Below are 15,963 nucleotides of genomic sequence, written 5' to 3'. Positions count from 1 at the left end.
ATCCACACATGCTGTCCGGAAGGTACTTTTGCATACTACTCAAAAATGTAGTGGCTCAGTCACTGGTCATCTATTAGGGGTTATCAAAAAAGTAAGGTTGATAGGGACCAAGACACAAATAAATTGTTAAAGGTCCAACTTTTGACTGACAGTAACTGAACAACAGCAAAACTTCATGAAATGAAGTTGAGAAGTTTTTTTTTTGTTTTGTTTTTTTTTTTACTACAAATTATACATTTTATATATGTGTGTGTGTGTGTGTGATATCACTCATTATGATTTACATTATGAACATTTCCTGTACCTAACACATACGTCAGAGCTTTATGGTTATGATTTCTGCTTTGGAAATTGCTGTTGGTTATTATTTCAGTGGGAAATATTCGTGAAATGAATAGAAAGAGATGGACCTTCCTGAGGAAGACCAGTTCCTTTATTTCTCTACCTTTGTGAGATTTCCTACCTGGGGCTCTTTAGGTTTTGTCCCGTGTGTGAATCAGTTCATGAATCATCTACAACGATGCCCCAGATCTGACTCATGTTTGTAACCGTTATTAAGGTAGACTTTGTTGGTCTGGTGGCATTTGTAAATCAAGAAGTACTGCACTGCAGTGGTTCATGACATCAGTGACCAAACTATCAGCTGAAACGCACACAAACACTTCATAACCAGCTCAGTTGGGCTTCAGATCAGGAGGGTTTTGTGTGTGACATCAGACTGATGTGTTGTGTTTACGTGCAGGGGTCATGAGGGGGACGCTGGTCATCATATTTCAGGCTCTGCTGTGGCCTGTCTCAGCATCAGGTATGACTGATATTCATTACACTTATCTGTCTGTTTTAGATGATAAAAGATTAATCTTGAAGCTGCTAATCAGTGGTTTATCCTAGACATTATTTGGATTCAATGAAGCAGTGTTGTCTCAAACTGTGCTCATATCTGCCGGAGATCTCAATATGAACTCCAACATTTCTCATCAAATGATCTGAACTGCCCTCTACATTAATTTAATAGCTTTAGACTCTTACTGGATGTTGACTTGTTACTCATTTGAGACAAATTTGATACTTAAAACATAACTGAGAACTCCTTAAGTCTCATCCGCTATGAAAGAGCAACATTTGAGTGATAAAAAAATTCCATTTCACTTCCAGTTTTGAATAAGTAATTCATACAGTGACTCTTAGAAAATATATTATGATAATTACATTTTCAGCCAAAATACACTGTAAAAGTTATTCTTAAGTATAATATAACAATGTTAAATATTTTTATATAAATGTATTTTCAATAAATATACTTATTTAAAAAAATTGTTTTACAGTGTATGTACATTTATATTGTCTATAATATATTTTTGAAAATACATTTTGGGTAAATGCAAGATTGGAAATGTATGTTCTTGTCCCTTGTTTTAGTACACTGTAAAAAAAATAAGAATTAAAATAAAGTAAAATTTTATATATATTTTATTTATTTGAAATTGTAAACAGATTATTGGAGTAGGTTTTTACAAGAAAATGCTATTTTAGTCAGTCATTCTTCTTCCAGTTTTAACATTTAATTCATTACTTAATTCTTTGTAATTATTTGTGAAATTTACTATTCATTTCTGAGTTAAAATTTTCAAAGTAAATTTTACACCAGATTTTTTCAGCATAAAACCCACACTAAATTATTATTCAATTAGTGTAATTAATGTAAATATATGAAGTTTTGCAAGAAGTCATTTTTACTATCAATTTAATTGTGGAAACACTAACTGTAGGTTACTGTAAACTTGGTTTTCTATTAGTAAAATAATAGTTGCAATGATACATTTTAAGTCAAGTGTTTTTCAAAGCGATCATAGGAGATGATTGTAGTTTTTGGGTGAGAATGCTAAAGTTTTCTCATAAATCTCTTGAATTGAACTGTGTATATCTCTAAAATGATGATGAAGATGTCTCATCATTCTCATCTGTCTTCCTCCAGCCCTGTTTACAGTCGGTTTACAGGAGAGCAGTTATGAAGCAGAGCTACATGAGGACGTCAGACTAGTGTGTTTGTTCTCCACGGTTAAAAGTCTTTCCGACCTCACTGTCATATGGAGCCGAGTCGAGCCGAAGCCGGCCGTGGATGTGTATCGGCTGGAGAGAGGCAGAGAGAATCACATTTACACCAGTGCCGCGTTCATAAAGCGCGCACAGCTCATCCACGAACAGCTGAATGAAAACCGAGCGGTGCTGCACTTGAAAAAGCTCCAGATTAAAGATTCAGGCACATACCGGTGTATCGTGAAAGAGGGAGATGATGGAGACTACAAGCAAGTCACGCTCAGTGTTACAGGTGCGTTTGACTTACAAAACACACAGCTTGACAAACCAGTTCATAAAGGTGATAGCTGCCTATATTTGTAAGAGCAAATGCAGTTGGTTTGCATGGCTTAATTAACTGCTGCAATGGTTCTCTTTCTTATTTCTTATTTTATATATATATATATATAGGGAGAGAAATAGAGAGAGAGAGTTTATACATTTTTAGATGCTCAATATTCAATACTGAATATAGCCAGTGTGTCAGCAGAAAGAGTAAAAAGCTCCAGATTAAAGATTCAGGCACATACCGGTGTATCGTGAAAGAGGGAGATGATGGAGACTACAAGCAAGTCACGCTCAGTGTTACAGGTGCGTTTGACTTACAAAACACACAGCTTGACAAACCAGTTCATAAAGGTGATAGCTGCCTATATTTGTAAGATATTAGTTGATTTGCAGTTGGTTTGCATGGCTTAATTAACTGCTGCAATGGTTCTCTTTCTTATTTCTTATTATATATATATATATATATAGGGAGAGAAATAGAGAGAGAGAGTTTATACATTTTTAGATGCTCAATATTCAATACTGAATATAGCCAGTGTGTCAGCAGAAAGAGTCCCATATTGCATAGCTGCAGTGCATTAAAATTACAATAAATCAATAAAAGGCTATATTTCTGCTGTATGAATATTGTTACATTCCTAAGCAGGAATTCCTGTTTATATTGCTAGGATGCAGCTTATAATAGTATATATCAGGGGTCATGAGGGGGACGCTGGTCATCATATTTCAGGCTCTGCTGTGGCCTGTCTCAGCATCAGGTATGACTGATATTCATTACACTTATCTGTCTGTTTTAGATGATAAAAGATTAATCTTGAAGCTGCTAATCAGTGGTTTATCCTAGACATTATTTGGATTCAATGAAGCAGTGTTGTCTCAAACTGTGCTCATATCTGCCGGAGATCTCAATATGAACTCCAACATTTCTCATCAAATGATCTGAACTGCCCTCTACATTAATTTAATAGCTTTAGACTCTTACTGGATGTTGACTTGTTACTCATTTGAGACAAATTTGATACTTAAAACATAACTGAGAACTCCTTAAGTCTCATCCGCTATGAAAGAGCAACATTTGAGTGATAAAAAAATTCCATTTCACTTCCAGTTTTGAATAAGTAATTCATACAGTGACTCTTAGAAAATATATTATGATAATTACATTTTCAGCCAAAATACACTGTAAAAGTTATTCTTAAGTATAATATAACAATGTTAAATATTTTTATATAAATGTATTTTCAATAAATATACTTATTTAAAAAAATTGTTTTACAGTGTATGTACATTTATATTGTCTATAATATATTTTTGAAAATACATTTTGGGTAAATGCAAGATTGGAAATGTATGTTCTTGTCCCTTGTTTTAGTACACTGTAAAAAAAATAAGAATTAAAATAAAGTAAAATTTTATATATATTTTATTTATTTGAAATTGTAAACAGATTATTGGAGTAGGTTTTTACAAGAAAATGCTATTTTAGTCAGTCATTCTTCTTCCAGTTTTAACATTTAATTCATTACTTAATTCTTTGTAATTATTTGTGAAATTTACTATTCATTTCTGAGTTAAAATTTTCAAAGTAAATTTTACACCAGATTTTTTCAGCATAAAACCCACACTAAATTATTATTCAATTAGTGTAATTAATGTAAATATATGAAGTTTTGCAAGAAGTCATTTTTACTATCAATTTAATTGTGGAAACACTAACTGTAGGTTACTGTAAACTTGGTTTTCTATTAGTAAAATAATAGTTGCAATGATACATTTTAAGTCAAGTGTTTTTCAAAGCGATCATAGGAGATGATTGTAGTTTTTGGGTGAGAATGCTAAAGTTTTCTCATAAATCTCTTGAATTGAACTGTGTATATCTCTAAAATGATGATGAAGATGTCTCATCATTCTCATCTGTCTTCCTCCAGCCCTGTTTACAGTCGGTTTACAGGAGAGCAGTTATGAAGCAGAGCTACATGAGGACGTCAGACTAGTGTGTTTGTTCTCCACGGTTAAAAGTCTTTCCGACCTCACTGTCATATGGAGCCGAGTCGAGCCGAAGCCGGCCGTGGATGTGTATCGGCTGGAGAGAGGCAGAGAGAATCACATTTACACCAGTGCCGCGTTCATAAAGCGCGCACAGCTCATCCACGAACAGCTGAATGAAAACCGAGCGGTGCTGCACTTGAAAAAGCTCCAGATTAAAGATTCAGGCACATACCGGTGTATCGTGAAAGAGGGAGATGATGGAGACTACAAGCAAGTCACGCTCAGTGTTACAGGTGCGTTTGACTTACAAAACACACAGCTTGACAAACCAGTTCATAAAGGTGATAGCTGCCTATATTTGTAAGATATTAGTTGATTTGCAGTTGGTTTGCATGGCTTAATTAACTGCTGCAATGGTTCTCTTTCTTATTTCTTATTATATATATATATATATATAGGGAGAGAAATAGAGAGAGAGAGTTTATACATTTTTAGATGCTCAATATTCAATACTGAATATAGCCAGTGTGTCAGCAGAAAGAGTCCCATATTGCATAGCTGCAGTGCATTAAAATTACAATAAATCAATAAAAGGCAATATTTCTGCTGTATAAATATTGTTACATTCCTAAGCAGGAATTCCTGTTTATATTGCTAGGATGCAGCTTATAATAGTATATATTAATATATATATTTAAAGAAATGTATTTATTTAATTGTACTGTATTTCAGTGAATTGCGCTCTTTGCTTTCTGAGTTGCATTTTTGAGCATATTGCATTGTTTTATTTATTTTGGCAAATCTAGTAGATCATCCAGGTAAGGTTTGGGTTTATTCAGTGTATATAGGAAATTATAGTCCTAGTATGGCAGAACATTTTCCCAAATATATCCATATTTTCTAAAACCCGAACCAGATTGTCATGCTTATAACTTTAGCTATATATTATGTTTGTGGTTTCCAGCTCTTTATACTCCCATGAAGAAGGCCATCATGGAGACGGGTCAGGATGAGGTCGAGCTGTCCTGTGAGTCTCAGGGATTCCCGTCCGCTCGGGTTATCTGGCGCGATGGTCAAAACACAAACCTCACAGAGATGTCCAACAGCACCACACGATCTACAGACGAAGATCTCATCCACGTCATCAGCAAGCTGACGGTCAAACGAGACCTCGTGAACAACTACACCTGCTCTTTCCTCGTGAAGGGTGAAATCCAGCAGACGGCCACCTTCAGCATCCCAGGTGAGTCTGATGTAGGAAAGGTTTATTAACTAGTATCAGCCTAGTATTGAAACGGGTTTGGAGAAATGTAGCGTTGCATCACTCGCTCAGCAATGGATGCTCTGCAGTGAATGGGTGCCGTCAGAATGAGAGTCCAAACAGCTGATTAAAAACATCACAATAATCCACCAGTAATCCACAGCACTCCAGTCCATCAGTTAATGTCTTGTGAAGCCAAAAGCTGCTTCTAACTGTTGCTTCTGGCAAAAATATGAGTCCATAATCCATAATATTGCTTCCTCTAGTGAAAAAGTCCATCTCCTGTTGTCTCTCGCATCAAAGTCCACCCACCTATTTGTTTAGAGCTGTTTTGGACTGTTTATACACTGCTTGATCTGTGCAGATTTCTCTCCTGATTCAGACCAGACCACTTTTTCACTGAAGGAAGCGATATTATGGATTTATATTATTGGATTATGGATTATGGACTTCTGGATATTTTTGCCAGAAGCAACAGTTAGAAGCAGCTTTTGGCTTCACAAGACATTAACTGTTGGACTGGAGTGCTGTGGATTACTTGTGAATTATTGTGATGTTTTTAATCAGCTGTTTGGACTCTCATTCTGACGGCACCCATTCACTGCAGAGCATCCATTGCTGAGCAAATGATGAAATGTCACTCAAAATGTGTGATTCAAATGAATGGACATTTTATATGCAACTAGTCTTAAACTCGGGCGGTAAATCTTTTTCGAAATGTATGTAGCGCTTTCGGGAAATAAGATCAGCTCATCTCTGTAGGAACGAGTATCAGCCTACAGATTTGAACAATGCCTTCGTTTTGATGCCATCATGTTTTGATGACATTTTGGTTGAAAAAAAGCATAATTTTTCTTGATGGTTTTCCCCGGATGTGGGGGCGTGTGATATGAAATACGCAGGTAAAGACGTCCACAAAAGAAAAACAGATCGGTTTCAGATAAATGTGGAGGAGTGCCTTTGTTACTGTTTTTTTCCAGCAGACATTAAGATCATAACGATGCAGATTTATTCATATGATGTTTCACTCTAAAGCAAGTAGAAGGTCATTTTTTTCTGTTACGTAACAGAGTTGTACAATACCCCACATTTATTGAGTGTATAAGTGTTTCTAAAGAATGCAATTAGCTTTAATTAAATTGTTTCATAGCATATCTGACTGGATTAGCCATATTCAAAGCAGGATTATCATTATTAACTGAAACTAAAACCATAACGATGTTTAATTACTTACTAAAAGTTAACTGAAATAAAATGTAAAAACTTCAGCAAGTTGCAAAGGCAGCATTTGTCATTTCTATGTAGTTTAAGTGGAAGTACAAAAATAACTAAAAATAAATAAACTAAACTAAAAATAAATCAAACAAAAAAAACTAAAAATATATAAAAATGACAAACTCTTTTAAACTTTAAAATTATCACAACAGAAAATATTAAAATAAAATGTTATTTATGTTATATATATAGAGAGAGAGAGAGAGAATTTTTTTTTTTTTGTGCAACTACTGTCCTGCAGGAAAATGCATTATGTGAATATTTTAAGCGACAGATATTTAAAGCCAACATTTCTCTTTTTCCAGATGAATTCCCTCCTCACTGTTCTACTCCGTACGTGTGGATTGTCGCCGTGGTCGTCGTGCTTTTAGCCATTGTCTTCATCTCCGTCATCCTGCGTATGAGAAAAAACGGTACTTTGACATTTACATTGCACACTTATTTACCTTTATTTAAAAAGTGCTGTTATGACACATTCCATAGTAATACCGTGATTTTTGGATCATTATATTATTTGAAGTACCTTGGAGTAGCATGCAGCATTTACATTTCATCTGTAACACTACAGGTGATTCTGTCACTTTTTTACTGTTCGTTACGGCTCATTAAAATGTGTCCGTTCATATTGCGTCTTATATGTTGAACTGGTTTTAGTTGTGACCAGTGTAGATTTGCTTAATTGATTTATTGGTTGTTTTCGAGAGTAGTCTTGTGAGTCAACATCATATGATATTAAGCAGCTTGTAAAGAAGGAATCCCCAGTTTATTCAGGAAATAGAAACTAGGTGTTGTCAGCTGACACAGGTGAAAACCTCATTAGTCATTTGCATGCTGTGTGTGACTAGGCACTTTTGAAAAGGTTTGAGCTTAAAAATTCATTAAAAGCAATTAGTTATCTTGCACATGCACAGATCTGAGCTTCTGTCTCTGTGGCATTGTGAAACTAGTACATGCAGAAACCGGAATGACCCAGTGAATTACCCTGATATAACCCGGTTACTGACCAGACCTAATATAGTCACTGTTGTCATCCATCATATTATCAGACAGGATTTTGGGCTATGATTATAAAACACACTAACATACTACACTTACTGTTTCTGCCGTACATAGTGTGTGTACCTGTAGGGTATGTGATCATTTGATAACAATGTAGCATAGCACTATTTTAAAACCATATGTGACCCAGGACCACAAAACCAGTCATCAAGGGTCAATTTTTTGAAATTGAGATTTATACATCATCTGAAAGCTGAATAAATATGCTTTCCATTGATGTATAGTTTGTTAGGATAGGACAATATTTGGACAAATCTGGAATCTGAGGGTGCAAAAAAATCTAAATATTGAGGAAAATCATCTTTAAAGTTGTTCAAATGAAGTTCTTCAATATGTTGGTTTATTAACATTACATCAGTTAATGAAATACGGTATTTTATTGTGAATTTAAGTTAAGTCTGTAAAACCTCAAATGTTGCTACCATATTTTTTACGGTGAAGTTCTGGCAACCACAGCTGCCGGTATTTTACCGTAAATGTCACCGTTTTTTTTTACAGTGTGGCATCATGTGCACTGAACATGTGCTGTTGCTACAGTAAGCTTTATACATGATCTGACCTTTAATAAGAAGGTTTCCTGACAACGCATGTTTTACAGATATAACCCTGACAGTGACAAAAACATTGGCCATTGCCTGATTATGAGCTGAATGCTTAGAAGAAGCTTTTAGTGTTTGTCAACCACTGATGATCAGATTATAAAATCATTACAATGCAAAAAAAGCTGTTTCATATCCTCTTTTTGTGTGCAACCATGGGTGAATTCCAATAAATAATGATAAAACGTGACCTCTATCTCTATCACCTCTATCTATTTCCAGGTCAGAAAAACCGACGAAGTGAATCTAAATGTGCTTTCCTCTTCCCACATGCATCCTCTGCCATCACTGATTGTGAGTTTTTCAAGTACATTTACATCATTTCCAGAACATGAATGGGCTTTTTATGAAATGAACGTCAATATAAAGTGGCTGTAAAGGCACCGTAAAAACAATATACTGTATTTCCTGTTGAGAGCATACAATACAATTCAGTACATGCTGCTGAGAGATTAACTTGCATTTTATATCATATATTATTTTAGAAATGTGTGTGTGTGTGTGTGTATATATAATTTCATTTTGAAATATATATCGAAAACATGCCTTAAAATAATATGTCAACTTGACTTTAATATATTATCTTCACATAAATATATTATTGAGACGGTTTAGAGACTTATTTACTCATTAATTTTTATAAATATTTTATTCAAACTGTTAACACTTATTTAGCATGTTGTGTATTTTTATTTATTATTTGAATACATTTATTTATTTATTGCTGTATGGTTTAAACCTGCAATATTTTTATTTTACTATTTTTATTTTTACCTCAACCAGTGTTATTTTAGTATCACTGAGATGCTATTACAGTTTTATAAATATTTATTAGTACTTCAATATGTTGGTTTATTAACATTACATCAGTTAATGAAATACGGTATTTTATTGTGAATTTAAGTTAAGTCTGTAAAACCTCAAATGTTGCTACCATATTTTTTACGGTGAAGTTCTGGCAACCACAGCTGCCGGTATTTTACCGTAAATGTCACCGTTTTTTTTTACAGTGTGGCATCATGTGCACTGAACATGTGCTGTTGCTACAGTAAGCTTTATACATGATCTGACCTTTAATAAGAAGGTTTCCTGACAACGCATGTTTTACAGATATAACCCTGACAGTGACAAAAACATTGGCCATTGCCTGATTATGAGCTGAATGCTTAGAAGAAGCTTTTAGTGTCTGTCAACCGCTGATGATCAGATTATAAAATCATTACAATGCAAAAAAAGCTGTTTCATATCCTCTTTTTGTGTGCAACCATGGGTGAATTCCAATAAATAATGATAAAACGTGACCTCTATCTCTATCACCTCTATCTATTTCCAGGTCAGAAAAACCGACGAAGTGAATCTAAATGTGCTTTCCTCTTCCCACATGCATCCTCTGCCATCACTGATTGTGAGTTTTTCAAGTACATTTACATCATTTCCAGAACATGAATGGGCTTTTTATGAAATGAACGTCAATATAAAGTGGCTGTAAAGGCACCGTAAAAACAATATACTGTATTTCCTGTTGAGAGCATACAATACAATACACGCATACAGTACATGCTGCTGAGAGATTAACTTGCATTTTATATCATATATTATTTTAGAAATGTGTGTGTGTGTGTGTGTGTGTGTGTGTGTGTATATATAATTTCATTTTGAAATATATATCGAAAACATGCCTTAAAATAATATGTCAACTTGACTTTAATATATTATCTTCACATAAATATATTATTGAGACGGTTTAGAGACTTATTTACTCATTAATTTTTATAAATATTTTATTCAAACTGTTAACACTTATTTAGCATGTTGTGTGTTTTTATTTATTATTTGAATACATTTATTTATTTATTGCTGTATGGTTTAAACCTGCAATATTTTTATTTTACTATTTTTATTTTTACCTCAACCAGTGTTATTTTAGTATCACTGAGATGCTATTACAGTTTTATAAATATTTTGAATTAATTTTGTATTTTTATTTTTCCTGTTTTTATTTTAATCATTCATTCATTCAATAATTCGTCTCTATAGTTTTTATTTCAGTTTTAGTTATTTTAGTACATCAAGTAAAACTAAATAAAAAATGAGAAATATTGCTTTAGCAACTACCTGAAAATAAATAAGTTTAAGTTTTTATATATATTGTTTTATTTCAGTTAATGTTTATTTTATTCCAAGTAACTAAAACATTCTTTTTTTTGTTGTTGTTTTAGTTTTAGTTAATGATAACCTTGACCTCAACACAATAAACTCTATATCCATTTCATTTTATTGATCATACTTCTCTTTCATTGACAGCTTTATTGACGGTGAACGAGAACAAGCCGCAAACATGTGACTTGAACTCAGAAGGTAAAGCATGTTCTGATATAATTATGATGGCAAGTTAATGTTTAACCTGCTGACGTTCAGTACAGTAGAAACTGGAAATATGACCCTTGAGGCCCAGACTGCACCTGTACTGTAATCTGTCTAGTGTCTATAGCACGCTGTGAAGCACCTGGAGGTTTCATGTGATTGTGAATCACTGAAGCCTGTTATGAATTTAGTTGATGTGGGCATTAGTCAAATGGAAAATGTTCTGCATATTGTTGCTCTTGTGACTCTTGTGTGTCTTTCATTTGTGCAGAAGCTACAGAAAAACCTCTATCCCTGAGGAACGTGCTTATACGACAGTATTCACAGCTCTGCACAAACACTGAGATGAAAAGCAGATTTGTTTCATATGCACTTCTCAGCAAGTAAGCAACCGATTGATATGAGGGAATTATGAATGTGACACAAACACTTAAAGGGATAGTTCACCCAAAAATAAAAATGTGATGTTTATCTGCTTACCCCCAGGGCATCCAAGATGTAGGTGACTTTATTTCTTCAGTAGAACACATTTGATGATTTTTAACTCCAGCCGTTGCAGTCTGTCAGTCGTATAATGCATGGCAATGGTAACAAAATCTATGAGAGTAAAAAAAAACATGCACAGACAAATCCAAATTAAACCCTGCGGCTCGTGATGACACATTGATGTCCTAAGACACGAAACGATCGGTTTGTGCGAGAAACCGAACAGTATTTATATCATATTTTACCTCTAATACACCACTATGTCTAACTGTCTTTGAGCATGCACACGGCATCCAGTGCGTGAGGTGTGTACGCGCTCTGGCGTAGTTTACGTTAATGGGTGTGTTGATATCCAGCCGAAGAGCAATCAACCATAACTTCAGGCGAGCAGGCTCAGAAGTTGGGAATACGTGGAAAGTCACCACTCGCGAATGAGTTCACGCGAGTCGGTTTGAACAATCCGGATAAGCGCAAGTAAGTACTATTTTGATTAGCTGTCGTACCTACAATAACTGTGCACTGTGTAACCAATGAGTGACGTATACGCGTGAGAGATCACTTCCGGCGCTTGCGTAAACTACGCCAGAGCGTGTACACACCTCACGCACCGGATGCCATGCTCGCACCCAAAGACAGTTGGACATAGTGGTGTATTAGAGGTAAAAAATAATTATATAAATACTGTTCGGTTTCTGGCACAAACCGATCGTTTCGTGTCTTAGGACATCAATGTGTCGTCACGAGCCGCAGGGTTTAATTTGGATTTGTCTGTGTGTGTTTTTTTTACATAGATGTTGTTACCATTGCCATGCATTATACGACTGATAGACTGCAACGGTTAAAGTTAAAAATCATCATTTGTGTTCTACTGAAGAAACAAAGTCACCTACATCTTGGATGCCCTGGGGGTAAGCAGATAAACATCACATTTTCATTTTTGGGTGAACTATCCCTTTAAGCATGCTAAGAGTCACTCATGTGTTGAATCACACACACTAACACATGACAGGGAACTTCTTTAAATAAACAGAGTGATTACTGTCTGTAAGAACAATGCACACACACACACACTCTGATTTATGAGCTTACATTGCAAAAAAATTATTTTCTTCCTCAGTATTTTTGTTGTTTTCCAGTACAAATATATAAACATTATTAAAACAAGACACATTTACTTGGTTTAAGATATTGAGTCTTTTTGGAAAATTATCAAAATTAAGTTTGCTTAAAACAAGAAAAACATTGGTTTGGAAAGAAGAATACAGTTCAAAGGGAAAACGAGTATTTTTACACCTTTTCAGAAAACAAGACTACCTTCTCAAGTAAATGTATATTGATTTAAGATATTTATTCATTTATTTATTAATTTATAGACATTTAATGGAAATCTAATAGAAAAATAAGACCAAATACTAAGTAAAATAAAACGTTTAATATTTAATCTCTGAGATGTCCATTAAGAAATTGCATAATTATAATTCTGAACTTTTAAATGGATCCCAAACTCGCATATTTCAAACATTTTATTTTTCTTTATTGCTTTACTTCTTTATTGTATTGTTTTATAAGTATTTAACAATTTAGTATTTAAATTAGTTTGTATTTAATTAATTGTTTGTTTGTTTTATCTATTTATTTAAAAATATTTTTATTTTGTATTTTATTTTATTTCTTTAAATACATTTTATTTTATTCATTTGTTTTTAAGTATTTTACATTTTTGAATTTCAATTGTAAATATATTTAAATGTGAATTAATTTATTCATTTGTTTTTACTTTTAAATGTATTTAAATCTAATTTAAACTTAATGTATTATTTTTAAATTCATGTGCTCTATCTATATATATATATATATATATATATGAAAGTGAGTAAGGTATAACCGTTTCCAGTGAACTGCTGATAAACACAGCTCTGGCTAATTGAGAGGTTACCAAACCACAATAAACACACATTACTCATTGATTTGCGTGTTAAACCACGTCATTTTCCCCTCTTGATTCCAGAGAAGGCCAATCTCTAAACATCAGCTCCATTCTGCCTGATAAGAAAGAAACCATCCTTCTGTTTGGAGAACCAGGCAGCGGGAAAACCAGCGTGGCCCAAATCCTGTCGTCCTGCTGGGCTGAGAGGACCACGACAGACCCCTTCAACATCCGCCGGCTCCATCTGGTTTTCCAGGTGGACTGTAGCCGAGCGAAAGGAGACTTTTTCCAGGTGGTAAAGTCCAGCATTTCTCATGAAAAACCACTAGACGTGTCTGAGTTCAGAGAGACGCTTCTGGGCCCGACGGACTGTTTGCTCATCCTGGATGGATATCAAGAGGGAAACAAGGACCTAGATGAAACACTCGAATGGTTTCTAACAGAGCGGCAGACATGCAGGGTGTTAGTGACATCACATCCAGGAAAATGTCCAGCCCTGGAGAAAAACACCAGGACAGTATTCCAACTTATTCAGAAACCGGAAGAGTCTGGATCATGAAATCGGATAAATTTCATATTTGCACAGACTATGCAATTTCATGTTACAGCAATGTTCAGCAGTTCCAGAAGATGGATCTGCCTTTTGTTTCTTGGGAATTTTTTATGTTCTGACTTTTGGTAAACCGGACTCATCTGACAGGAGATCGAACCATTTCACAATACTTGAATTCAGTATTTTTCAAGGACCAAGTACAGAAAAAGAGAAATGAAATCACAGTTCTTAAACCTTATTTCTGCAAAAAGTGTTGAAACAATTTGCACTCAGAAATCACTAGTAATAGCTACAAAGAAACTGCTAGCAACACATTGACTTAAATGTGAAATTTTGAAATAGCATTTTCTTGTAAAACGTTTTATTTACAGAATCATGTGAACTCCTTATCGGTCAATGCATATGGTTTCAGGAATAACACGGGTCAGATTTGCATGTTTTCTGCTAGTTTTGTCACGCAGACCTGGCAACCCTGGCTGTATGGAGCAGAGCAGATGAGTTTAGTTTAGTGTAACTGTGTAACGCACTAAATTGCGGGATAGTGAGACCTGCGCTACGTTTTTTGACCACCCACAGTAAAGGTAAAACCACCCACTCCCGCCAGATTTGCATTGGGTCCCGCGGGATCCCAATCCCAATGCAGCCCTCCACTTTGATGCATGTAATGTTAAACAGCAAAGTTATACGTCTTGCATGAATATAATTCTTTTTTTCTAAATGATGAGTTTCTCTATACACTGAAATAGCAGATAATAAATAAAAAAAACACAAAGGTTAATCAAGGGGTTTAATAAAGGGTCAAAGGTCTTTGGCCATGATGTTTTGCATGTTACTTCACATCCACAATAATTAAAATATATTTTTTAAGTGTGTTCACCATAGACAACACCAGCATCAGAGGGTTAAAGTGTAATTTCTGACTGATCTGACTCTAAAAAATGACTTTGTGTGTGTGCAACCCAGTTTTGCACCAATAAAAGTCATCTGTATATGTATTATGACATTTTAGTTTTTTTGTATTCCTGTAATAGTACCACATCCAGATAAAGGATTCGTTTGCTCTTTATGAGCTGATTGTTCAAGGTAATTAGATTTATTTAGTCATAAAATTTAATTTGGACTCTAATAAAACTTTTAGACGTTAGCACTTGAAGCACATTTCAGGTTACTCAACAAACAGTGCAATGCAACCAGACTTGGTTTATCAGGACAGAAGTGTGTGGGCATGGAGGGATTCCCCGTGTCTCCGAACCACTGATATTTCCTAATTCCTAATTCAACCAACAAAAAAAGGAACAAATGGAGCTTTTGTTGTTCTTTCTTATTTAATCTATGGTACTAAAACCACATACATGCTGCAGAGGTTTGGGAGGGATAAAACCCCCAAACTCCCGGTATTATTTTGTAAACTGAATAAAATTTTCAGCCGTAAATTTGTCTAAATGCAACTGTCAGTTGCATGAAAAATCACCCTCAGGCTATCCAAGATGTAGAAGGGTTTGTCAGGTTTGAAGAAATGTAGCATTGCATCACTTGCTCAGCAATGGATGCTCTCTGCAGTGAATGGGTGCCGTCAGAATGAGAGTCCAAACAGCTGATAAAAACATCCACAAGTAATCCACACCACTCCAGTCCATCAATTAATGTCCTATGCAGCCAAACGCTACATGTTTGTAAGGAACAAATCCATAATTAAGACGCTTTAACTTCAAACCATTTCTTCCTGCTAAAATACGAGTCCATATTAACGCTTCCTCCAGTGAAAATCCATCTCCTGTTGTCTCTCACATCAAAATCCACCCACATATTTTTTAGAGCTGTTTTAGCTTGTAAACAGAGCTTGATCTGTGCAGATTTCTCTCCTGATTCAGATGAGACGACTTAAAATCAATATTATGGAGAGAGGACTTTTGGCCAGAAACAACAACAAAGCAAGTTAAAAACTATTAATGATTAATTTGTTTCATACAAACACACAGCTTTTGGCTTCAGAAGATGTTAACTGATGGACTGGAGTGGTGTGGATTATTGTGATGTTTTTATCAGCTGTTTGGACTCTCATTCTGACGGCACCCATTCACCGCAG

At 34.8% G+C, this 15,963-nt stretch overlaps 2 protein-coding genes across 2 annotated transcripts; both read left to right on the top strand.

Annotated features, from left to right (window-relative positions):
* The first annotated feature begins 743 nt into the window (after positions 1–743).
* Positions 744–2,400, top strand: LOC107568533 (programmed cell death 1 ligand 2-like). The gene is made up of 2 exons (XM_016254495.1): positions 744–805; positions 1,976–2,400. The coding sequence occupies exons 1-2, from the start codon at positions 748–750 to the stop codon at positions 2,398–2,400; spliced, it is 483 nt and encodes a 160-aa protein (XP_016109981.1). The 5' UTR covers positions 744–747.
* Positions 2,401–3,060: 660 nt separating this feature from the next.
* On the top strand, positions 3,061–14,130 carry LOC107568538 (programmed cell death 1 ligand 1-like). Its single transcript, XM_016254500.1, has 8 exons — positions 3,061–3,122; positions 4,293–4,646; positions 5,318–5,596; positions 7,195–7,302; positions 8,770–8,841; positions 10,852–10,905; positions 11,183–11,294; positions 13,406–14,130. Exons 1-8 carry the CDS (start codon positions 3,065–3,067, stop codon positions 13,881–13,883), a joined length of 1,515 nt encoding a protein of 504 aa, XP_016109986.1. The 5' UTR covers positions 3,061–3,064; the 3' UTR covers positions 13,884–14,130.
* The last annotated feature ends 1,833 nt before the right edge of the window (positions 14,131–15,963 follow it).

The sequence above is a fragment of the Sinocyclocheilus grahami genome, unplaced genomic scaffold (assembly GCF_001515645.1).
Source record: "Sinocyclocheilus grahami isolate Dianchi unplaced genomic scaffold, SAMN03320097.WGS_v1.1 scaffold1255.1, whole genome shotgun sequence".
Lineage (NCBI taxonomy): Eukaryota > Metazoa > Chordata > Actinopteri > Cypriniformes > Cyprinidae > Sinocyclocheilus > Sinocyclocheilus grahami.
The sequence above is the reverse complement of the archived record's forward strand: the minus strand, read 5'-3'. Positions and strand labels throughout refer to the sequence as shown.

Bases quoted from the DNA above. Each gene is read 5' to 3' on its own strand.
- LOC107568533 (XM_016254495.1), top strand. From the start codon at position 748: ATGAGGGGGACGCTGGTCATCATATTTCAGGCTCTGCTGTGGCCTGTC. The intron at 806-1,975 runs GTATGACTGATA...GTCTTCCTCCAG, and splicing joins GTGGCCTGTCTCAGCATCAG to CCCTGTTTACAGTCGGTTTA.
- LOC107568538 (XM_016254500.1), top strand. From the start codon at position 3,065: ATGAGGGGGACGCTGGTCATCATATTTCAGGCTCTGCTGTGGCCTGTC. The intron at 8,842-10,851 runs GTGAGTTTTTCA...TTTCATTGACAG, and splicing joins ATCCTCTGCCATCACTGATT to CTTTATTGACGGTGAACGAG. The intron at 10,906-11,182 runs GTAAAGCATGTT...TCATTTGTGCAG, and splicing joins ATGTGACTTGAACTCAGAAG to AAGCTACAGAAAAACCTCTA.